Source organism: Tachypleus tridentatus, chromosome 11 (genome assembly GCF_004210375.1).
Source record: "Tachypleus tridentatus isolate NWPU-2018 chromosome 11, ASM421037v1, whole genome shotgun sequence".
NCBI lineage: Eukaryota > Metazoa > Arthropoda > Merostomata > Xiphosura > Limulidae > Tachypleus > Tachypleus tridentatus.
The window spans coordinates 66318633-66344732 of record NC_134835.1 but is presented as its reverse complement, the minus strand read 5'-3'; the positions used below and the strand labels follow the sequence as shown (position 1 = coordinate 66344732).

The 26100-nt window shown below is 34.4% G+C and overlaps 1 protein-coding gene across 5 annotated transcripts in view; it reads left to right on the top strand.

The window, feature by feature from the left end:
* The window catches only part of LOC143232352 (uncharacterized), a 29399-nt gene extending 9151 nt beyond the window's left edge, over positions 1 to 20248 (top strand). For 2 of the 5 annotated variants that reach the window (XM_076467675.1, XM_076467676.1), the window contains exons 2-4: positions 11690 to 11891; positions 14708 to 14815; positions 18315 to 20248. In XM_076467675.1, the coding sequence (XP_076323790.1) occupies positions 11720 to 11891; positions 14708 to 14815; positions 18315 to 18763 (729 nt within the window). In that variant the 5' untranslated portion in view covers positions 11690 to 11719 and the 3' untranslated portion in view covers positions 18764 to 20248. Of the gene's footprint in view, positions 1 to 9481; positions 10069 to 10194; positions 10348 to 11665; positions 11892 to 14707; positions 14816 to 18314 lie in introns of those variants that run through there. The other 3 variants (XM_076467674.1, XM_076467678.1, XM_076467677.1) reach the window with 3 other exon arrangements.
* The last annotated feature ends 5852 nt before the right edge of the window (positions 20249 to 26100 follow it).

The window sequence follows — 26100 nt, the reverse complement described above, 5'->3', positions numbered from 1 at the left end:
ACTCTATTACCAACGAATAGTGGGATTGACTATCACATCATAACGCCCCCACGGCTGAAAGGCCGGGCATGCTTGGTATGATAGGGATTCGAATTCGCGACCCTCGGATTACGAGTCGAGTGCCTTAACCATCTGGCCATGCTGGACCCTTTAAAGAAGTACCTATCTAGTTGTGTATCTGTTTCTCTGTTTAACTTGTTATTGTATGCAAACTAATGCATGAATTATAATTTTAGGATTTCTAAGGTAATTACGCTTATACCAACAAGAGATTGGTTATTTTTTATTTTTTTAAATGCCTTAGACATCATTAGCTTGTACAAACATCGTGTCTTTTCCTCGCATATCCGACTAACCACAACCAGGTACACTGCGACAGGTGTACACGTTCCGAAACACCCGTCATCGATTGATTTCGTGAGTAATAAATTCAGAAACTCGTGCATGTTTTCATGAACCTGTAAATTAAACCTCAATTTCAATCTCGGAACTGACTTTTATTCGAAATATTTTATTTTTAATTTTGTTTTGTTTCAAAGAATGAAAAAAAAAATCGCAAAAGGCACTTTCAAATTAGTATTGTAAAAATAAGCAAATTTAAAATAGTGTGAAAGATATTTTGATATAAAAACTAATCGTTAAATCTTAATTACTATATTCCAACAAATTATAAAAAAAAACTACCTTAAGGGTGTTCCCGACCAGTGCAGTGTTCTGTGTGTAGGTGTTTTTTTTTTTACGTAACAACGACACTGCGTTATATTGTTTTCCAAAACCGACACGTGTGACGATATTAGACCCTAAGGTTCATTCTTTAGGATAGATTAAAATCTCAAATGTAGCTATACGTGTAATTATGCCAAAGCCGGCTAAGTGTTGTAGTTTTCTAGGGTTTAATGGTGTCAGACTGAAAAACTGCTGGTAACTTTGACATTGCTTTGGTTAATCAATATTTCTAGAAAAGAAAAAACAAGTTATTTTTCTCCAAGGTTTGGTACTAAAAGTGATACTTTTCTAATTAAATAATATTAACATTTTTCATATCATTAATTCTATTGAATATAGAAACGTTTTAAAATATTCAACAATCTTTAAAAGGAATTAAAAACAAACAATCTCAGAACAGTGGAAATCATTATCCGTTTATGCTTATGCCTTTATCTGTGACAACTAGGTTTAAATCTAACATCAAACAAAAATCTGTCTTCTTGATAGTACACGTCCTCCCACGCATTTATCTATTCTGTTATGAATTTTACATTTCCAAACCTTTTAATACATCTATCATAATTTCCATAATCTGTATTGACACATAATGTTAAGATTTAGTCTAAAAACTGTTACTTATTTAGCAGCTAATTTATCATGAAACATGATAGTGATTCGCAATAGAGATCCCAAGTAATTGCACAAAACCCTAATAAACATGAGGGCAAAAAGTACCATAAGCAGTAAAGATTCAGTTCAAACAACACTTTAAAAACTTTTACTATTTACTGCTAGAGCCGTAAACATATAAAAATGCATAATAAAAGCACGAATGTTGGATTTACAAGGAAAAGAAAACCCGCTCAAAACTGTCAGTTTGTAATTATTATTATCTTTCCAGCCTACAACAAAAACAACTGGATATATCGCGCCCAAACCTTTTATAGAATACTAAGTAAGATACTGTGAAGGTTGTAAGTATATTTGTTTCTTCTGCACTTCAAATACATATCATAATTCTGTTGTGAAGGAGGTTTCATTAACCCTCGAAGGTAGATTTCTTATGAATATCTGATGTTCCTTTAAAAAAACTTAAGTTCATGGTGAAACAGGAATTCGCAGTCAATAATATATTAGTATTATATTACTATCAAATGTAGATAATCAACGGTTTCTACACTATACAGTGTCTATAGAGAGCAAACCCTAATATTAGGTATAGAGTGAAAACAGCGATAGCTTGCCAACAGTATATTTATTATCATTACAATGTATAAAACTGGCTACCGTATCAAGTAATATTTTGCTTACAGTTAAGCATAAAAACCAACAAACAAAATAAGTTTAAAAATAAGAAATTAGGAACCTGCAACTAGTAACCATGTAAAAATAAGGAAACAAGGGTGGAGATACTGTAGATGTTATTTACTCAAAGTAGGCTCGACATGGTCAGGTGGTTAGAGAGCTACTCTGAGAGTCGCTGGTTCGAATCCCCAGCATACCAAAAATGCTCGCTCTTTCAGTCCTGGGGGCGTTATAACATGACAGTCAATCCTACTATTCATTGGTAAAGGAGTAGCCCACCAGTTGGCGGTGGGTTATGATAACTTGCAGCCTTTCTTCTAAGTTTTACACTGCTAAATTAGGAACGGCTAGCGCAAATAGCCCTCGTGTAGCTTTGCGCGAAATTCAAAAAGCAAACAAATAAATACTCAAACTACAATCCCATATTTTGACTTCACCAAATGTGATTCTAGGTAAGAGCATGGAACTGAGATAGTTTTTTTTTTTAGTTTGGGTAAATAATGTATAAAGTATATCCAGCATTGTTTCCTTACTTTTCTTTATGGTCAATATTTGCAGTTTTTTGATTCCCTTTTGTATCATTATATAGAACAATGATGTGGGAAGGTAAAATCTATTTGAAATGTTTCATATTTTTGGCCGTCAAGGCGCTTTAAGATAAATACTGTGGAAGGATAGATACAATACACCCTTGTTAATCATACCCGTTACTGGGTCCGATGCACGAGTTGTGAAAATCCTGCGTGTCATACCGTGGGTGAGGGCGACTCGTTGTGACTTCAGATTCAAAGGTCGTGAAAGTTATGTTATGGTCCTGGCAAGTAGTTACCCTGTCTTAATAGCAAAACTTGCGCGGTGCCATCCGAGAAGGTGGCACAATGTTCGAACATGAAATTGTTTTTTTTTTAATTGTTCACGCAAAGGGCTATTTGCGCTAGTCGTCCCTAATTTAGCAGTACGAGACTAGAGGGAAGGCAACTAGTCATCACCACCAACCACCAAATCTTGGGCTACTCTTTTACTAATAAATAGTGGGACTGATGATGCCATTATAACGCACCTACGACTGAAAGGGCGAGCATGTTTTGGTGGGACGGGGATTCGAACCCGCGACCCTCGGTGCATGAAATACTGGCATAAGTATACTAGTTAATGGATCAGTTCTTGGGTATAGGATCCACAGATTCACATCCGTTGATTCCGTAATATTTCTAGCGTTCGATTGCCGTCCTCGGTTCTTTCCGGCTCTTGATTGCTCAAAACACTCCACAAGGAACGCATCAGAACCATTCATAAGGTCAAAAGTTCGCTCAAAATTATTCTCTTATCTTTATTTCTATATTTTATTTTATTATGTTTATTTTATATTCCATATACTTATTTTTATTTATTTTCAATTTCATTTATTTATTATTATTCGTTTTCATTGTTGTTTTTTTGTTTGTTTGTTTGTTTATATATTTTATTTCTCTCTTTCTCAATATAAGACTAAAACCTTTCTACGGATGGGTTGCGTTCAATCCTAAACCTTCAACTTAGTTGTGAACGAGGGCCTGGCATGGCCTAGCGCGTTAAGGCGTGTGCTTCGTAATCTGAGGGTCGCGGGTTCGCGCCCGAGTCGCGCCAAACATGCTCGTCCTCCCAGCCGTGGGGGCGTTATAATGTGACGGTCAATCCAACTTTTCGTTGGTAAAAGAGTAGCCCAAGAGTTGGCGGTGGGTGGTGATGACTAGCTTCCCTCTAGTCTTACACTGGTAAATTAGGGACGGCTAGCACAGATAGCCCTCGAGTAGCTTTGTGCGAAATTCCAAAACAAACAAACAAACAGTTGTGAACGTTTAAATAAAAAATTACTACCAAGTAGAAAGGAAGTTAATCCGTATCCTCTTCACTCGCAAATCCGAACCTATATTTCTACCTGCATATTGATTACGTTATCAAGAGTTGTCAATTGCATCGAAATGGAGGCTGAGAACAAAAAAGAATGCGGCAAACAGAGACCGCAGGATATTTACCAATGTTAAAACCCAGACCAAAGAGAGACCGCAGGAGATTTACCAGTGTTAAAACTCAGACCAGATTGAAGCAAAAATTTACAAAATTTGAATCTGCAGGTTGTGGAAATTTATTTTATCTGTGTTCCAACAGAATATAAAAAATATCTGCAAATTTATCAATACACTGTATTCATATATTACTATAATAACACGTATATAACACACTACTCCTCAAGTGCATTACGTTTTCATTTGTTTTGAATTTCGCACAAAGCTACTCGAAGGCTATCTGTGCTAGCCGGCCCTAATTTAGCAGTGTAAGACTAGAGGAAAGGCAGCTAGTCATCACCACCCATCGCCAACTCTTGAGCTACTCTTTTACCAACGAATAGTGGGATTGACCGTCACATTATAACGCTACCACGGCTGAAAGGGCGAGCATGTTTGGTGTGACGGAGATTCAAACCCGCGACCCTCGGATTACGAGTCGAGGGACTTAACCACCTGCCCATGCCGGGCCGTGAATTGCGTCCCAGATTATTCGGATTAATAAGAGTTTACTGTATTATTTAAAATTCGGCTTGCAAGAAACTAAGACTTACGATATAAAAAGAAACCAAGAATAAGGTCCATGAAGTGGGAAATACGAACAACCTGAGATTTATAACAGAAGAACAGGTGATATTTAAAAACTGACTAATTTATGTGGTTGAGCATTCCAGTCATAACAGTTATACAATTTAATAATCATGGCCTTGTTGTAATGCTAGTGAACATTCACTTCCACATAATTTCAGTAATGGTTATTTCACACTGAGAGCGAGAATGTTAGATACAATTTCATAGTTTGTGATTGTTTTACTCTAAAGACATTGTTTGTTGTTTTTTAAGGTGTTGGTGATTATTTTACTTTAAAAACATTATTGTAATTAAAATGTTGGTTTTTATTTTGCTCTGTGGAGTTTATTCTAAAACGTTAGTTATTATGTTGGTGTACAGGCATTATTCGACTTATGGTGTTGTCGTTCAGAGTTGTAGGAGGCAAATTAAAAGGGGAGGAGAAGGTTTATTTGAACGAGCAAATCGAGGAAATATGCAGCACAGGCGCACCCATTACTGTGGGATCCTGGGCTATCCTTGGAGCTCTGGAAACTCTTGAGTTCTACATTAAATTTTATACTTTCTCCTGCTTTCCCTAATTTTGGTATATTTTTACTGGTACAGATTAAAAGGTTAAAAGCCCTGTCCTCCTCTGGCCCCCTCGCATCTTATGCTACTGTGATTATTTTACTCTTAAGGCATTACCCAAGGTGTTGGTTATTTTGCTGTAGTTTTTTTTTTCCTAGGAGCATGGTCTAACTGAGGTGTTGGTGATTATTTTACTCTTAAGGAGCCCCCCGCTAGTACAGCGGTAAGTCTACAGATTTAAAACGCTCAAATCAGGGGTTCGATTCCCCTCGATGGGCTCAGCAGATAGCCCGATGTAGCTTTGCTATAAGAAAACACACACACATACTCTTAAGGCATTACTCAAGGTGTTGATTATTTTACTGTAGGTTTTTTCCTAGGAGCAAGGTCTCAAATGTTTTACTTTAAGATTAACTTCTTAATCATAATTTTTCAATATAGCCATCTACTTATAACTTTTTTTCTCTCAAAGGTCAAGTATTTACCAACCATTTCACTCTAAGGCTAATCATTAAGTATGTCACTATAGGCTTTAACTAAGAACACTTCAAAGTTAGGCATGTATAATAGTTATTCCACCTTAAGATCAAAGATTTAGCAACTATTTCACTTCAGTACAAAACTATCTTACTATAAGATTAATATCTTAACAACGCTTTCACTTCAAGCCGAACATTTAGCAACTATTTCCCTTCCTGATCAAACATACCAATTATTTCATTTCAAGTCCAAGACTTTAGCAACTATTTTACTACAAAGCCAAATATTTAGCAGCTGTTTAACTCTGAAGCTAGTTTTAAGTATGATGCAATTAGTCATTTGTTATGGTCGAGATGCCATTATTTTAGTTTTCTTTCTTGTGTAATTATTTCACTCCCAGTATGATGACGATGGTAACGATTATTTCTCTGTCAGTTCATCAAGAATAGCTTGATGTGGCTTTGTTATAAGAAACCACCCACAAACACATTAAGAATATTAATAACCACTTTTTTTGGATATTTATATTCTAATGTAATGATGGGTACAAGTTTGTTCCAAGAATGATGGTGCTAGTGTTTATTGTATTATAAATGAGCATTTCCAGATCAAGTTTATTTTCCTTTTCGTAATTCTTTTTTCCAAAAATCATTATTATAATAGGTATTTTATTTAATGGGGAACATTATTTCAGTCATAATTTGGAAGATTATTTCTACCATACTTTATTAATAATTGCTAATTAAATGGCAGTTACAAGCTCAACCCCACGAAACTCATAGTTTGCACAATCAAAGGAAAATATAAGGGTTAAGTTTTAAAAATGTTTATATATTCATACATATGCAACATAAAAATGGTATCTAATTTACGGTACTAAAATACAGTTAGACACCATCTCTATTAGACTTTGCTTGTTTTGTTTTTGGAGTTGGCCACTTTTAGAGTCACGAGTAATAAAGAAACAATAACATAACTTTGCTAACGTAAAAGTAACTCAGGATTCTCACAAAGTGAGTTTTCTATCTTATTTTATTTCAAAATTTTTGTATAAGGCTAAACAAATACTGTTTGAGTATAACCATTTCTAATTGTGAAATAATAAACTTGCCTACAGCACCCTCCAAAAACTCTTGAGCTACTTTTAACTGACTGAATGGTAGAATATGATTGCAACTGTGATAGATTTCTCAAGGGATTCAAAGCGCAGAGTGCAATTTTACAATAAAGGATAGAGAACAAAGAACCTCGAATCCACAGTCTGAATACGCCAACCATTTGATCAATATTAATGTGTAATCATGGCCATTAATTAGAAGGAAGTGTATTAACCCACAGAATCCTATTAACAGTTTGTAGTTTAGTCTGATTTATCACATTTTTCACAAATAAAATACACAAACTGCTTTTAGAAATATTTCATTCCGTACTCAAATGTCAATAACAATGACTCTCTGTTTTGTTTAATGTAATAATTTGCAATTTTCCACACAGTTCAAAGGTTTTAACTCCTATGTGCAGATGTGTGTGTTTTTCTTATAGCAAAGCCACATCGAGCTATCTGCTGAGCTCACCGAGGGGAATCGAACCCCTGATTTTAGCATTGTAAATCCGGAGACATACCGCTGTACTAGCGGGGGACCTTATGTGCAGATAACCTGTTGGGTATGCAGTAGGTTTGTCGTCTTAAAATACTAAAAACCAGAGTTCGATTCCTCACGATGGGCAGAGTTCATATAGCTCCTCATTAACTCCTGAGAAATGCTGTGATTTTTTTTCTTTGCATGCACACAAGGCAATGTTTTAAAGAACATATTTTCAAGTTACCAAAAAAAACAATTATTATTTCTTCATTAACTGCTTGGGTTAATTTGGTTTGAAACTCGTGCATAGCTACTCAAGTGCTATCTATCTTAGTTGTCCCTAATTTAGCAGAGATAGACCAGAGGAATGATAGATAGTCAACACCACCTACTGCTAACTCCTAAGTTACTCTTTTACCAACAAATATTGAAATTTACCGTTACATCATAACGCCCTCACAGTATTTGCGGTGACACAGATTCGAACCCGCACGTTGTGAGTTAAGCACCCCAATTATCAGGCCATGCTATGATGATATCACCCCTCACCAGCTTCCGTCTTCATGTGTCATGGTGGGATGTCACTTCCGCCTGTGAAGTGCGGGGTTTACTACTCCATACTCTTATTACATACAACTTTTTTAGTTTTTGCAACTTGTTAACGAACTATTTAGACCTGATCTGATTTAACCAATAGTAGGTCATAGATTTTATTTTGGAGAACACCACTTATAACAAGGATACACACATGACGATTCATTGCAATCTGATGTCACACCCACTCGGATGTGGGTTGGCTACTTTGACAGAACTCTTATTTTCTGAGCTGACGAGATGAATTCGAATCTGTGCAGCACTACAAGATATTTTACGAACTTAAACTGTGGATATGTTATTCATATTACAGTCAATCCATTTGCGTGCATGCTGTCAATTAGCTACCTTCCCTCTGGTCAGTGGCTCAAAATTAAAGATGACGACAAGTAGCCTTACTACCTTTGCCATAAATACAAAATATTCACGCTCCTAACTTGTAACTCGCCCACCCCATTGGCACAGCGAGAAGACTGTAGACTCACCCCGCTAAAAAGCGGGTTTCTATACCCGTAGTGGGCGGAGCATATCCATTGTGTAATTTTGCGCTTAATTCTAAACAAACAAACAAACTTATAATTCACTGTTTGTTTATTCTTACTATAATAGACGTATTCTATGTCAATATCAATGCATGTAACCAAAATTTCATCACAATGTATTGAATGGTACCACAAACAAAAAAAAACTCACATTTTTGAATATTCAGAATTCATATATTTCTTTATAATAGAACAATTTTAAATACAAGTACTATCCTCATAATAAATCACGACCTTTAATATAAAACATTTACAGATTGAGAAAAAAATTCAATCACGTTTAAACAGCGAAAGCAATACAAGTCAATAAACTACCATTTTTATATTTGCTACGTAACTGAAGCTCCGCTTGATTGTTTGTTTTGTCTTTTAATTTCGCGCCAAGCTACACGAGGGCTATCTGCGCTAGCCGTTTCCAATCTAGCAGTGTAAGACTAGAGGGAAGGTAGCTAGTCATTACCACTCACCGCCAACTCTTGGGCTACTCTTTTACCAAAGAATAGTGAGAGCGACCGTAACATAACATGTCCCTACGGCTGAAAGATCGAGTATGTTTGGTGTGACGGTGATTCGAACCTTCGACCCTCAGATTACGAATCAAGCGTCCCTAACCATCTGGTCATGCCGGACCTGACTCCACAAGAAGAGAATCCTTAAAACTGTCTTCGTCATCTAACAAAAAACATTCCTTAAATTACTTAGAACACTCGCTACCTCAAAAGAGCTATTACAGAAAAGTCAAGTAGGTAAATCCTACAACTTTTAACAACGTTGTATAAATATTCCATACCTAAAAGTGTTTGGGTGTGAAAAACATTAGAGTTTGTGAAAAAGTTAGCTTTGTGCGAGGTTTAATAAATAAAACAACACAGCATGGAACAAAGTTTGTGGAAAGTTTGAACGAAGAATAAAAGGCACATAATAATAAATGAACTTCTTTGTTTTACAACAAAGCCACAGTGGACTACCTGCTGTGGCAACCACACGGAATTGTACCCCATATTTTAGCGTTGAAACTTTGTAGACTTACCTCTATCACATCGAAGAACAAATAAACGATAGTTATAAATATGATTGAAATATTTCATGCAAAGACAAAAACATGAATAATTCTTATCACTCGGAGTCGCAAAATATTACATTCTTCCAACGTATCACGCAATCTATATAAATAACCATCCGATTACATCACTGGCTGAGAAGCCTCGAGTGGCTTGTCCTACATACAAACTGCAGGTAAAATGCATGTGTTTATGTACGATCTTATGTTTTTAGTAGAACGAAAAGTCGACCTACCGTAACCTACTGCCGTGAAACAAATGTATAGTCTGATTCTCCTCTTATGTTACAATACTGCAGTGACATAAATATACAATCATGCTTGACTCGCCCCCCCCCCCATTCTCTTATAAAGGTGTGACACGACCCCGATCCCAAGCTATTTTTTGCTTTTACTTAGAAGCCTAACCTTTCGCTTCTAAAACATACTAGTTGTATTATTCATGAATGTTGGAACGAAGCGGTTATTGTGTAATGGAATGTTTCTTCCTACATTTTTGTAGTATCATATAAGAACTATTTGAATGTATGCTTCAACTATTCAAGCAATGCACTGGATGCGTAGAAACTGTGGATTATCTCCAGAAATTTCACATAAAGACGTTGAACTATGTAAGTTATTAGATGACTAATATTACGATGAAAATCTTATGAAATATTCATGTAAATTAACACCTTAGGCTTATGTGAAATGAAAACAGTGAAACTTTATTAAATGTTTAATTTTAGTAACCGGTAGATTTTTACATGATTCTGCAGAGAGAAGTTTTGCTAATGATTTACGTACAGTTTTCTTTGTTGTCTGTAATGCTGTTATTAATTAAACTAACTGGAGAAGATTCGAACTTTGTCCAGTAATGTTAGACTATTTAACAGAGCTGACCCAGTACGGTAAGTGCATGTTTTATATTAATGTGGATATTTAAATTATTATTGTTTTGTCTAACGCTTTATGGCATCAAAACCACAAACTCTCCCGATGATTATAAATGAAACAAACATTAGACTCGCCAAGTACAGCAGTTAGTGACACTGTATACTCACTAACTATGTTGGTTACTGAAACTCTAGACTCACCATATGCACCAAGTCGGTGAAATATCAAGTTCACCAGATCAACCAAATTAATGAGCCACTAAATTCACCAGATCAACCAAGTTAATAAGCCGTTAAATTCACCAGATCAACCAAGTTAATGAAACGCTAAATTCACGAGATAATACTAGGCAAATGATATCCTTCTTGTTATACTTCGGTAAAACTGATCCAGTAAAGTGTTATACTAGTAGATTCACATTTACCTAAAGCTGATACGGTAAAATATCGTACTGGTAGCGTCACACTTAGATAAAACTAGACAAGATCACACTGAGTGTGTCAAATTTAGTTTGAACTGATCCATTATCAAATTATATTGAAGTCTGTATTCACTAATTACATACGATAGGTTTAAACACGTCATTTATATTTTTCTATTAAAGAGTGAGTTGTTGTTTATCACTAGGATAAGAATGCGAAGTGGAGGAAAATATACATATTTTAAGTTAAAACCTTTTTTCACAATGTAGGTGCATGTGCAATGGAGTTAGTCACCAGCGATGTAAAATTATGTTTGATATGACCTTGTTTCCCGGTGGATTAAAGACGAGCGTGAGGGCTTATAATGTTTAAAATCAATGTTCGATATTTCCATAGTGCACAACGCAGAGAGTGCATTATTTAGTTGAGTCTGTGTGTGTTTCCTTATAGCAAAGCCACGTCGGGCTATCTGCTGTGTCCACCGAGGGGAATTGAACCTCTTATTTTAGCATTATAAATCCGAAGACTTACTGCTGTCCCACGGGGGACATTTAGTTTTGTGTTCGAACATCAACATACAAAATAGATAAGTGAAGTAAAGGGTCACAAATACCTTGTACCTTGATATTACACAATTTATGTAGTTTTTATAGAACATTGTGAGTAGAATTGTAACGACCTGTTGTTGTTGTTGTTGTGCACAACTACAAAATATGCTATCTGCACTTTGTCCACTGCTGGGAATCGAATCCTGGATTTTTAGCTAAGTAAGACCGTAATATTACCGCTGAAGAACAGAAAAAACAATCATAAGCTATTGAAACATTTCTAAGCAATAACATTTGTAGGATATAGAATTCAAGTAATTTGAAATTTAACTACAGTGTCACTTGAAACTCTTGTTTTCTAGATCACTTTTGATTTCTTTGAACAGACTTTTCTTGAAAAACTAGAGAGAGAAAGGATGGCCAGTCAAACAGCAACACTTCAAAAGAGGAAAGTCATCTTCTCCTTCCTCTCTCCATCACAGTGTAGTCGAGTATCTTATTCCGTCCAGAAATCTAGGCTAACGAGGACCCTGTTGAATCACGAGTGTTTTCAGGAAGGGCAAGTTCTAGGAACAATGGAGAAAGGAGGTAATAAACTGACCTGTGGAAATAGAATGACAGAAAAATAAATTAATTTCCGTAAAAAAATTTCTTTCTCCATCAACAAATGTGTTTGGTATTGACAATGTTCAGATGGTATTAAAATACCTACGTTTATATCCAAATAAGACTAATTAATATAAAAAGATAAAATTGAAACTTTTTTATCGTGAAAATGTTAATAAAGCTTTTTCTACGACTGCGCGTGGCAAAATTGTTAGAAAGCCTGACTACGAATCCTAGGGTTTATAAATCGTGACACGTTACTGCAAATAATAGCTTTCCACTTTTGAGTAATAGATGCGCTATAAAAGTAATGGACAAAATTCCAGTATTTGTTTATGAGTTTATGGCCGAAAATATCGTTAACAGCAAGTGTAGCAGACTGATGAAACAATGTATTCTAATATTTATAAATTAGAAGGAAAGAAAATTATATTGAATTATCTGTACTGATTTCCAGGTTGGTTCTTAACTTAGTTAGCTCTTAAAATACACAGCTTTTTCTGATCGAAAATTATTACTATTTACACAAGAGTTAACGGTATGTATATTGACAGACTACCTTCCATCTAGTCTGCAGGGCCAGGTAGGTAAGGTACTCGACTTGTAATCCGAGGGTCGCGGCTTCGAATTCCCGTCACACCAAACATGCTCGCTCTTTCAGTCGTAAGGGCATTATAATGTGACGGTCAATCCCACTATTAATTGGTAAAAGAGCAGCCCAAGAGTTGACAGTGAGTGGTGATGACTAGTTGTTTTCCTTCTAGCCTTACACTGCTAAATTAGGGACAGCTAGTACAGTTAGCCCTCGTGTAGTCTTGTGCAAAATTCAAAACAAACCAAGACCATCTCGTCTATCAGTTCAAAAAATGGATGGTTATACGCAGATAGCCCTTTATGTAGCTATGCATGAAAAATTTTAAAGATACAAGTCAGCTCTCCAATGTCTAATAAAGTTACCTATTATAGACACACTTTTAAATTTTACTTTAGTTTCAACGAAACGTTTTGAAAATTTAATAAAGGAATAATATATAGTAATACGATCTGCTTTGTCAACTTTCATCAGTTAACCCCTAACAAGTTTGCAATAAATAGTGAGTAAGGTAAAAATAAGAAGTATTTACCAAGTTCAGAAAATTAGACCAATGAATGTTTAGAAGACAAACAAAGTGCATAAATTAATGTAGACTTCTTAACCTAATTTACAAGAATAGTTTAATATTAATTTTCGATACCGATAACCAGACTACTTTTAACTACGACAGATAATTTTGTTATATTTATCATAACATTAACACTAAATGTTTCTGTTAAGAAGTGCTTGGCATGGTCTGGTTGTTAAGGTACTCGACTCGTAACTTGAGGGTTACGTGTTCGAATTTCGTCCTCATATTCGTTGGTGTGACGTATTTGCTATTATATATTTATTTTAATATCGATGTTTGTTTTAGTTAAATATATATTTATAAATGCATGTTAACTTATGCCGCTAAGTGTGTAATGCAAAATTCCCACTTATGCACCAAAGCTATAGAAGGTTCTCGAGTGTAAGAATCGACAGGGTACTGTGTGTGTATGTAAATACTAGTGATTGTCAGTGTTGTTGTCAAATAAAATTTCGAGAATCTTACTTAAAGTTTATAAACCGACTTCTCAAGAAACAGTGTATATTGTTGGTTTGCTATAGTTAGAAAACTATAAACCTTTGAAGCTATAGCTGTGATAAACTCTTATTAATCGGGAAACTACAGATATTTGACCAGGAACGTTTAAAGATTTCAAACGTTACAAAACATTTAACTTAAGTGAATTCACATTAGACATCAATGTTTTTTTTATAAAAACGTTAGATAACTTTAGCAATAAAGAAATTCATGTATGGTCGGTGAAAAGCTAGCTAGCTATCCGTTAAGTGAACTGCACGGATATCAACTCGAAATTAATTCGCTCATCGTGAACCGTCGATAAAATACTCAGTTTCAGACCAGATAGATGATTCATTATTGTTTGTAAGTTTGTAAAACTTTTGTATATAAATTGTTTGTAATATCCATTGTTATAAATTGTATTATTGTTTGTATATTAAAATATATTTGTATTAAGAAAGAAAACTGTGTGTATCAATCTTATTGGCAAACATAATAAATTTGGTACATCTCCATATTTAATTAGCTTCTAAATTTAAATTACAGCTTAACTGGGTTTCAAGCTTTTAAAATAGTAATACGTAACATAATATATTAGAAACTCGTGCAAAATAAATTACAACACGTAACAGTTGGTAAAGAAAAGCAAAATAACTGGTCTTTCCTCTAATCCATCACTTTAAACTTAGGAACAATTATCGCTTGCAGCTCACGAATAGCTCTGCAAGAATATTAAAACAAATAAACCAACTGTCTTATAGTTAAAATAATGTTATTGTTGTGTAAATTAATATTGGGACCACCAAAACACTTTTGCCATATCAACCAACGGTGTATGTTACTGTACAGAAACATTATGTCAATATGGTGATATAAAAACACTTTCTCTTGCAATAACAGATGGTACCTCTTACCACATAAAAACACTGTCTTAGTATTCTGATGGAAACGTTTCAGATAAAGGATGATATCTGGGTTCCACCTACAAACCACAGACCGAAATGTGACATTTTCTGCATGTTTCAAACTTCTTTGCTTTTAATAATGTTACTACAAACGAACTGTATTTTCAAATGATTACTCATTTGTTTGTTCATTATTGATATTTTAAAAGATGAAATGTGAATTATTTTTGTTTTCGTTTTTTTACAGTGATGTACCCTATCATTCATCGCAAGGAAATTCATCCCAGCTACAACAGCCAGTCTATAAGGTTACTAGAACCTTCTGCACTTGGTGACGATTATATTTTGAAACAAGGTTAACTGTGTTTTTATATATAGAAAACTGGATCTTTTTTATGTTACATCTCAATATCTAATCTTTTATTCTAACTGGATTATTTTTGTAAATTTAAGTATTTTCATCAGACATCGCTGCGTTTTCGTTCTGATTTATTGTTGTTCTAAACTTAATTAAAAATAATAAGTCGAAACTTAGCCACCGAGAGAAGTTACCTTTAAAGATACATCATATTAGACCACTACAAAGTTTCCTCATTTCGCAGTTTCCAACCCCCCTACACCCTTCAATTAATAGTCTTAACATAATGAGTGTTAAGACCTATTCGCCATGAGAATCGTAAACAACAATCTTAACAAAATGTACTAATACATGTACTACTATTGTTAAACTCTAGCTAAGGTTAATATCTAACAATTATAATTTCGTTTCGTGCCTGTCTTCCTTTGCTTGCTATACGTTGGACCTCTCAAGGATAAAACAACTATTTTACCACTTATTTCTTAATTCTTAATTCTTTTAATCTGAAACAGACCTGAAGCTAATTTAATTAACGTGATATAAGGGTATTTAAGTCTATTAAGAAATATAAAAACAGTGGTTTTTCCAGTGGATCCCAGCAATGAAATTCCATTTTTCTAGCTTAAACTCACCACTATTTTATAGTGTTTGACTTTTAATTTATTCTGTGAAGTACCATAATTTGCTAAGATTATTATTTACAAGTCGGGAGTTTTAAATCAATACAAGGATTATACATTGAAAAACACATTTGTCTTATTTGTTATCCTATAATGCTTCTGTTGTTTTCAATTAAATTTGCTTTGTAATCTAACAATAGTTATGTTTCACAAGCTTTTACAGCGTGTGGTTGTATTCGTTTTTGTTATTAAAACACTCCTAAATAATTGTTATTTCTTTAGCTTTTCTCTATTTTTCTCTGCTATTTGCATTAAAATTAAATACCAAACTTCTCAACTATGTACTTTCATTTACAACTTTACATTGCTCTCTAAAAATATTTCTCGTGAGTTTGAAAAAAAAAATCTCAAATAAAACTCGTTACATTTCATCTCTTCTACACTCAAAACATAAACATCTTTTATCAGTTAAGATTCAGTTGTTTGCTACTGTGGAATTTACGTCATATGTAAATAAGATAAACATATTTACACTAACAAGATACTTCTGAGCTATTTGCACAGATTATACAGATTAACATGAGTTTAACTGGAGATATGCTTTACTGCATAAATGTTTCATCATATTGAAGTTACTATAGTAATTATTTTAAGAACACTGACTAAACACATCTACTTATCTTTAAATAATTTACTTAGTTATACAATATGTATAAATAATCATCTTCTATATGTAAGCCGCTATTCATAGTTAAGTTTGAAAATAAAAGTCTTAAAGAGCGAATGTTGCCTAGTTACTTACATATCTGAGAGTTAGTCTCCCTTTTTCGCAAAACGTGGTGCGTACTTTGGAATTCAACCAATCACAACCTTCATCAGTGTTTCGGTCGTGACCTTTTGCCGGGTACATTTTTCTACCTATTCCCCTCCCCTGTAAAGTTGTTTATTTTCGCTTCTGTTAATGTTGTATTAACACGAGGGTCGGATTTTGCATTGGGGTACTTCATCCGACCATTTCCATAAGGACGTGTCCGTGTGTGATAGACTGTTAACATTTGTGCATTATTAACACTTCACTGATGCTAGATTAGTTCGATTGACCTACACACTCATTAATAAGTCGATACTTTATCGTGCACTTTGCACTGGTTTAATCTACTAGGAATGTATTTACATAAATACCCTTTAATACATTCATCATATTTTATTCTAATGATATATTACGAGTACTAGCTGTAGGTGGCTTATTTATTATAGTTAATGTAGCTTAGAGGTGCTTAGGTACTATTACATCAGGTATGACGTGTAAGTTTTCCTTACACTTCAATGTTATATGCTGGAGTCTGTCAGAGATGTTTGGTGTATTTGAATATTTATGTAGAAAATTTGCTGCTGTGCTTCATGATATGTTGTAGTTAAGCATTTGTTATGTATGGTTTGCAGTTTATTTAAATTTTGTTTCGCATGGTTTCCAGTTTATTTAAATTCTGTTTTATAATATATTGTACCAGATTGGGTGTGCGTATTCCAGAACTGGTCTGGTATATGTTGTACAGATTTTTAAAATGTTTTTTTTCTGCTGATGTACCTTTGTTTCGTCCAAACAGACTCCTAACGTATGTTACGTATTTACATGTTCAGTTTCGTAAGTCATTTGTTTGTTTATCCCAATTTAGTTTCGAATCATATGTGATTTCTAACAATTCAGCTGATGCGGTCTTCTGCACGCGATTTCTTTGTAAATATAGTATTAGTGGACGTTTGATATTTTGGTTGATTTTGTGAAAAGATGTAATTTTAACTCTGTATTTCTCACAGTTTTCATGCATTCTTTTAAGTTAAGGTTGTAAGTTAGTTGCTGCTATCGTCGGAGTTGGAGAGCTTTTCCAGATTGTCATATCTATCGTCCGCGAATTGTAAAACGAACCCTTACTCTGTTCATATTTTATCAGCATTTCGGTCCTTTGTGTGGACCTGAGAGAGCAGGTGCAATCTAGACCTCTTCCACCTCCCCTTGTTTTATAGATATGAGTTTGGTTTGGTTTGAATTTCTAGCAAAGTTATAAGAATGCTATCTGCACTAGTCGTGCTTAATTTAGTAGTAAAGGACTAGAAGGTAAGCAGATAGTCATCACCATCCACTGCCAACTCTTGGACTATTCTTTAACCAACGAATAGTGGATTTGACCAGCACATTAACGTTCCTGTGGCTGAAACGGCAAGCATATTTAGTGGTGTGGCGATTTTAACCCGCTACCTTCAGATTTCAAGTCTAGTGTCCTAACCTCCTAGCCATGCCAAGCTAGAGTTGTGGGTGTACTGTAATAATATAACCTTCACTATTCGATCAAACAAGAGTGACCCAGTAATTGGTCTGGTGAGTTCTATTAATTAGCTTCCTTCCCTCAATTCTATCAGTTATTATAAGACAGCTATACGCAGATAGCCGTTTGTTAGCTTTGAGTGATATTCTGAAACAAAAACAAAAATTATTATAACAAAATACACAACTCTCTATTTATAAATAATCCAAAATATGATGATTACGTGTGTCATAAAAATGCATGTGTTTTATCTCTTCTGTTGTTTACTTCTGCGATATCCAGGTTTATAACAAACTACTTGTTTTATAGCGTAAATTTACAATAAAGTTAGTATGAATTATTTCTTACCAAGGTCGTAATTTTCTTATCATAAACATTTATGAAATTACATTGAAATTGTGAGAATACTTGTTTTTGAATGGGGGTAAGCAAAATTAAACTGTTAGTGTTATATGAACGTCTATATATATAGTAAAATGATTACGTAGTTTTGGTTTCATCTCAGATTATTTTACACAGTTCACTTATATTCTCGAGTAACTTTCTTTATAGGGTGTTATACAGAAGTGAGACATCTGCAAGTGGATATGCAACAACCAAAAGATGATTCTACCAGTTATCTTCCTTGTTCCATTTTAGTTGGGTTCCGAAGTCTGGATGACACATTTTCTGAAGTTTTGGAAGATTCATGGAAAGACTGGACAGGTGCAAGGATGATCTACATGAATTTGGCTGACGATTTCGGACTGACTAGCCTCACCTTCTATCGCCGCAACTTTCCACGTGATATCGAACTGTTTATGTATATTCTCGTGGCTGAATGTCATCGAGTGACCTCTCACAATAAGATAGCAATCTTAGATTTCGTTCAACGTTTTCGGGTGGAGCGAATGTTCGGCTTCGTTTCGCTATATAAACAAGAAGTCCGATTAACTACATCAGCGTTGATAAACAGCATTATGTCGGATGTAGAAGAGATGGGTAGACAGTTAGATATTTGACAAATAGATGAGATCCTGTCGTTGGCACCTGTAAGACCTGGAGTTCATCAAAAGTAATAGCAACAACTCAATATCTGATGTGATTTTTCGATTATGGCTGAAGGTATCAAAGACGGGATCTCATATTTGACACTCTGCGTAAGGAATTTATTGCACAACAACTGTTGATATTCGCGCCTTTCAGTCCTTTATAATGTCTAGAAAGCTTAGCACTACATTATAGCTGATCTGATTGAGTATGATCCACTGTCAGCAGTGTAATTAATAACAACTTTTGCCATAAAAAGAAAAAAACATTCAACACTATAATAATCTTTTTGTTACTGACAATACCACACCGACGTTATTTGATGACGCCACCTTTTGGCATTTAACAGTGTTATAGTTTTATTGTTTCTAACTGTACTTCTTACTGCAAAATAAAAGTAGTTTTATTTTGCCACAATACGCAGTTTTATCCCTACAACTATTTTCTCCTTTGTTTTTAATTAATACATAATTTGTGGACGTTTTTACGAAAGAGAAATCGGAGATGGAAACAGGTAGATCTAATACTGGTTGTTGTGATTTCCAGTTGTAACGATATTAGCAATATTACAGCCATCTTTTGGTAAGTTATGCAATGAAGAAAAAAATGTCGGTGTTTTAATTTTTCAGACGATTTTCATACTAAACACAGCGAACTTGTTTCATGTATGCTTGTTCAAAAATATTATTTTAATATTTGTTGACTCGAATTTACTTGTTGAAATGACACGGTGCATTCACTTACCCTCCTACTTAATAATTCAAGTGTATTTTCGTAGTGATCTCCACAGCTGTGAAATATATACAGTGAAATTACCTTGTACTAGTAAAAACAGGACAGCAATTATCTAAACGTTTTGTTGACACAGGCGTAGGCAAGGGGACGCTGCTTCTTCTAAAAACAATCCAGGCATATTGTTCATATATTATTTTTCAGCTTTTATATATAATACACTCCTTTTCAATAAAAAAGGATAAAACTTCTATAAACACTATTACGTTTTATTTGTTCTGAATACCATTTTATTAAAAACTTAGATCACTGTTTGGCGAGATTTTTGTTGAACAAATTCGCTTTAATATTCAATTAATTCTGTGTATGGTGAAAGGTTTGGTACTCTAATTAAATTTGACTGAAAATAACAAATGTACTGTTTAATCAAAAGAAAAATATATATTCTTTAGCTTTTATATTTAGGCATAATCTTGTAGTTTTTATCTTATTAAAGCTGAAATATTTTATTGATTAAGTACAAAACATTTTCTGCTTCGAAAAAGTGAATATTTTATTTATGTTATTTTAAAATTACTTTTCCTGATTAACGTACTGAGAATCACATTGCTCACCATTACCGAGACTCGTATTTTGGTGGTATTTTCAACATTATCGCGTCCTCTAGTGCCTTATAAATTTATATGAAATGTAAATGTTTTGTAAAATAAAATATTTCAATGAAATTGGATTTACTTGTTCATTTTACTGATAGAATATCCAGATGAAATCGCACACATATTTAGTTACAGTAATTAATTTTTTTTAACCACAGTGACTTAATAAAAGGGCTGGCCTGGAATGGCCAATCGTGTTAAGGCGTGCGACTCGTAATCTGAGGGTCGCGGTTCGCATCCCCATCGCGCCAAACATGCTCGCCCTTTCAGCCGTGGGGGCGTTATAATGTGACGGTCAATCCCAGTATTTGTTGGTAAAAGAGTAGCCCAAGAGTTGGCGGTGGGTGGTGCTGACTAGATGCCTTCCCTCTAGTCTTACACTGCTAAAGTAGGGAGGGCTAGCACAGATAGCCCTCGAGTAGCTTTGTGTGAAATTCAAAACAAACAAACAATAAAAGGGCTAAACCGAATCAAGTGCCACAGAAAACAAATTTAAGCACAAAATTAAATGGGAGTTACTGAAAATAAAGTACAATAACGTGTTCATTATAACGTGTTTCGTTATCGAAACATAAGAAATTACCTTTAAATTTAGAAGTGCAAAAATAAATACATAAAAGAAGGGATACTTTGTTCTGAATGTATAGTCATAACTGTTAATAATGCTTTGTCAGTTAATAGAATGATTATCTAAAAGGCAGAGTTATCCAGAGATATTCGAAATCACATCGATTTGAGCATTTTTATTGAAAAATAATGCAATCACACCTGCTTACTGAAAATACTGCAGGAGTGTCCTATATTCTTGGTAGATAACCGTTAAGATATCTAATGAAATCGAACAATCGATAAAATTCGTGACATGTACGAAGTGATTACCGTTCGCTCTATCTTCTTAAACTTAAATGTGATGTTCACTAATGAAAACACAGTTTCTTTCATTTTTGATTTTCCTTGTTTTAGATATAAACGCTTTTTATTTATTGTTTGTTTTTCACAAAAAGCTGCTTGAGCTGTGACTGCCTCGTGTATCGAACCTCATTTCATTTTATCAAGAGCATAATGGAACAATACTATAGGCAGCTTTTATTAAGCATATAGGAAATAGCTCATTTAGAGCTTTGAACCACTATATGTGTACAACATTTTTTATGCCTTGCATGGCCAGGTGGTTAAGGCACTCGACTTGCAATTTGCGGGTTCGAATCCTTGTCACGCCAAACACTCTCGCCCTTTCAGTCGTGGAGGCGTTATAAAGTGCAATCAATCCCATTATTCGTTGGTAAAAGAGTGGCCCAAGAGTTGGCGGTGGGTGGTGATGACTAGCTGCTTTCCCTCTTGTCTTGCACTGTTACGTTTATAAATTCTGAATTAAAACAATTTTATTATCTCATTGATGCTTGTTAGTAAATCTAATCTGTTTAGACAGTTATCTTTCACAGTTCATAGTACAAAAGATCTGATTAACGTGTGTGAGAGCCTGGCTTGGTCTAATTGTGAATCTGAAGGTTCATCACCCGTTGCTGAAAACTGATTTGTACGCTGTTGGGCCGTGGATGTACTCTAAGACAGAAACGGGCACGTTTCAGTTAGACAGAGTTGTGGCTTTGTGCAAACACTCTAAAGCAAAACAGTTTGTACCTTTAGAAAGAGTTTTCTTTATGTTTCAACTTTCATTGAAGATAGATAAATAATGGTTACTGAACTACTAATACTTATTTTATTCAACCATACAGTATATTAATATAAATCTTATAACAACATGTGTGAGTAAAATAAACTCGTATTAGGCACAACTGAAGTTCAGAATAAAAAACATTTATCAAAAGGATAATCCTTATTAACTATTTTTGTCACTACAACTTTCCTCTAGTACATTTCTGAAAAAAACAGGTAGTCTCCCGTGACAACACTTATCTGAAGTACTGAGTTTTACAGGTAGTCTCACGTGACAATACTTTTTATCTAAGATATTGACTTTACAAGTAGTCTCACGTAACATTTCTTTTCTGAGGTATTGAGTTTTACATGTAGTCTCACATGACAACACTTCTTATTTGAAGTATTGAGTTCTACAGAAAGTATCATGTCACAACACTTCTCTGGGATATTGAGCAGATCTACCTTTTTCACTTTTGTTTTCCTTCAGAATGTCTGCTATCATACTTATAAACGAAGTTTCTGTTTGTAAATACGCGTATTGACGGGAAGTTTTGAGATATGATTGTATTTGCACCATATTTATTTTCCATCAAATACATAAACTCATTAATTTATATAGTCAAGGAATCTACTTATTTACACTTTATTTTCCTTTTCTTTTAACTTAAAACATAAATCGTGAAAATAATGAAACTGTGATACGAATACTTTAAATCTTTGTTGTACATACAACTATCTTCCAAGATACTGGACGACCTTGGTTTGAAGACTGATGAAACCTTTCAAATGCTATTCCATCTGTTAATTTCATCATATTTATATTTTTTGCAAGTCTATAAAATATATTATTGAATATTAATTACTATTTTCGTGAATACATTGTGATAATGAAAACAAAATTGTTACAAATATTACAAAATGGTCTTGACGGTTTAGGGTCTCTCCTGCCGTCTGAATCAACTGGTTTTTCAATCTTTGTCTCATGACCATGATGATCAAGCACAGAAAAACATGTTTGTTGACATTAAAATACCGTGTGTTTATGTTCAAAAGTGGCTAGGTAACTATTTTCCTGTTGCTCGAACATCTAGTGACCTTGTTTCTGTTTTTTCTTTCCAAATCGGAAGAACGAAGGTTCTTAGGTTTTATTTATTTGTCATGTTTTATTGAAGGATACAAATTAAGTTTAAGAACATTAAACAACCATAAAATTAACTGTGACTGAAATTCGTATGACCCAAAGTTGAAAGATTCGATAAAATACATTTAATATATTTGATCAAAATTGTTTGGTTAAGAAAACTATATCACATATACATTTGTAAATAAAATTCTAAATCAGTTTTAAAAGTACCACAACACTTATTTTCAACTTTACCAGTTAGAATTAGCCATTTACCTCTGGCATCAGCTGTATATAATCATTAAATAATCACGCCTTATGGCTTCATGTTATAATTATTAATTTTAGTTTGCTGCGTTGTAGTTTCTTCTCACTGAGAAAGTTAGTTTTCACAAAAACGATTTATCGTTTTGAGTAACCCAGTAAGGTATCGTATCGGACTAGAAGATGATAACTTGCAAAAACCTCGATGACACATTTGTTCTCAAACTATATATTAACGCATTTTCAATTTTACGAATATGTACCTCTTCGTCAACAATCAAACATATACTAATATCATAAACGAGTTTATTCATTATGATAGAGTTTGTTTGCTTAAAAATAGCGTTTCCTCAATGTGTCATCAGTAAGTGTATGGACACACAATGTTAATATCTGGGAATCGATTTATTGCGGTGGACAAAGCGCTGCTAGCCACTGTGTGAAACACACAAACAAAATATAAACATAGTTGTGTCTATTTATTTGTGTTAAGAATTAGCAAAATACTCTTTTAAGGTTAAAAATTTCGTATTTTCCAATTAATATTAATAGATAATATGACATTTAATAAATTATATATATGTTCAAATAACAAACAAGGGGTACAACTGAGGACTCATTACCCCGACCTCAGGAATCAGATTTTAAATAAAATATCAAAAAATAACACTGCATTATTTAAAGATTAAAACGTATATTAGGTGTAAATTCGTCACTGTTGTGTAGTGTCCTTTCAAATGGGGCCTGGCATGGCCAAGCGCGTAAGTCGTGCGACTCGTAATCCGAGGGTCGCGGGTTCGCGCCTGCGTCGCGCTAAACATGCTCGCCCTCCCAGCCGTGGGGGCGTATAATGTGACGGTCAATCCCACTATTCGTTGGTAAAAGAGTAGCCCAAGAGTTGGCGGTCGGTGGTGATGACTAGCTGTCTTCCCTCTAGTCTTACACTGCTAAATTAGGGACGGCTAGCACAGATAGCCCTCGAGTAGCTTTGTGCGAAATTCCAAAACAAACAAACCTTTCAAATGGATTCTGCAATTCAAAATTGGTCAACAGATAGCAGCACTTGTTGGTAGTTATCTCTGTCTCTCTGTCTTGAGTTTGGGTATCATATGTACCCTGGAGGGTCAAGTGCTCTTTGACCTCTTCCTCCTTCCTTTACTTGTGTGGTCATGCAGTGTTTGATGGTGTTAGTTACTGCTTTTCGGGTCAGAGTGTGTTGAATTACTCCGATCCTTTTCAGAGCGATGTCCAAGTACTGGTATACAGATATAGATATTCTTTTGCCCTATTATTAAGATGTCTAGTTTGTTGGTGGCCCTTTTTTATATATTTATTACTTTTTATTTATATTTTTATTATTTTGCATGTATATTTTTTTCATTTATTTATTTTTATGTTTAAAGTATATGTTAATCGGAGAGACGTGTTTAGGACTATCTTCATCCAAAGAAACGAGAGATACTTTTCAAGAATATATTGGCATTTGACATACAGTGGGCCCTCTAGTGACACAATGGTATGTCTGCGGATTTAAAACATTAAAACCTATTTATATATCCTCTTTGTTTGCATATGCTTGCGAAGGAGAGTGAATAATTCAATAGGGATTTGTTATAATTTCTGTAAAAGGGCTACATTTTATTAAATTAATGTAGAAGAATAGTGAACGGTAAGACTTTAACTTAGCAACCTTTTAATTTCTAGATCCTGTAGTGTGCATTTATAAGATTTATCTAGTTTTGTTACTTTCTAGACGATGTTTCGCGTTGAACATCTTCAAACTACATAAGAAACAAGATTATTTTGCAAAATGGCTATCTGCAACCTGACATTACCCTGAATTAAATGCCATCACCATATTACTTGGACAAGACAGCATGCCAACTTACAATTAGAACACTAGTTACATGTTGTCTTTTCAGAGAAATCTTGTTTCGACTTGTTAAAACTGATTGTAGGATTCGTGTTAGCCGTTTGCCCGGAGAACAGATTAGAGAAAACTGTCACTTCCACAAGGAACACACAGGAGGTGGTGCAGTACACATTTGGTCATCTATTCACCATGGTAGAAAACTGTTTTTATGTTCTCTAGAAAAACGTCAAAGACGCTTCCTAAAGGCATCACATGAAAGCAATATTTTTACATCTGTTATGACAAGGTTTAATAATAACTTTTGTTCTAGGATAACAATGCCACTCCCCACAGTGTGCATATTGTACAGGACCAGGATTATCTCGACCAAATGGACGTTACAAGGTTGCCATGGAAGAAGCCTTCTGATTATAATCCAATTGAGAATTGTTGGGCAGAAATTAACTGGCAAACTGCTAACCACAATCCTAAATCAAGATACTGTAGCTGATCATCAGCACTTTTTACTGACAAGTAGCAATAAAATCACTTCAGGTTACATTAGTAACCTCATGGAGAGCATATCACATCGCTTTGAAGAGGTTATTATTGTATTGGTGTGAGGCTAGAGACACTGCTTGTAATAATTTGATGTTATATTTTGTAATTATGTATGTTTTGGTAAGAATTTGTAGTGATAGGTGAAATGCTGAATTACACATCTTTCTAAAGATATCTGATAAAACTGTTTGTTGTTCTAATAAACTGTTCATGATGTCCATAGAACCTGTCTCATTATATAAACTACATGGGTAGGTGTTTAATGTAACATGGGTAGATGTTTAACGTAACACGGGTAGGTGTTTAATGAAACTTGGGTAGGTGTCTAATATAAGATGGGTAGGTGTTTGATGTAACATGGGTAGATGTTTAATGTAACATGGGTAGATGTTTAATGTAACACGGGTAGGTGTTTAATGAAACTTGGGTAGGTGTCTAATATAACATGGGTAGATGTTT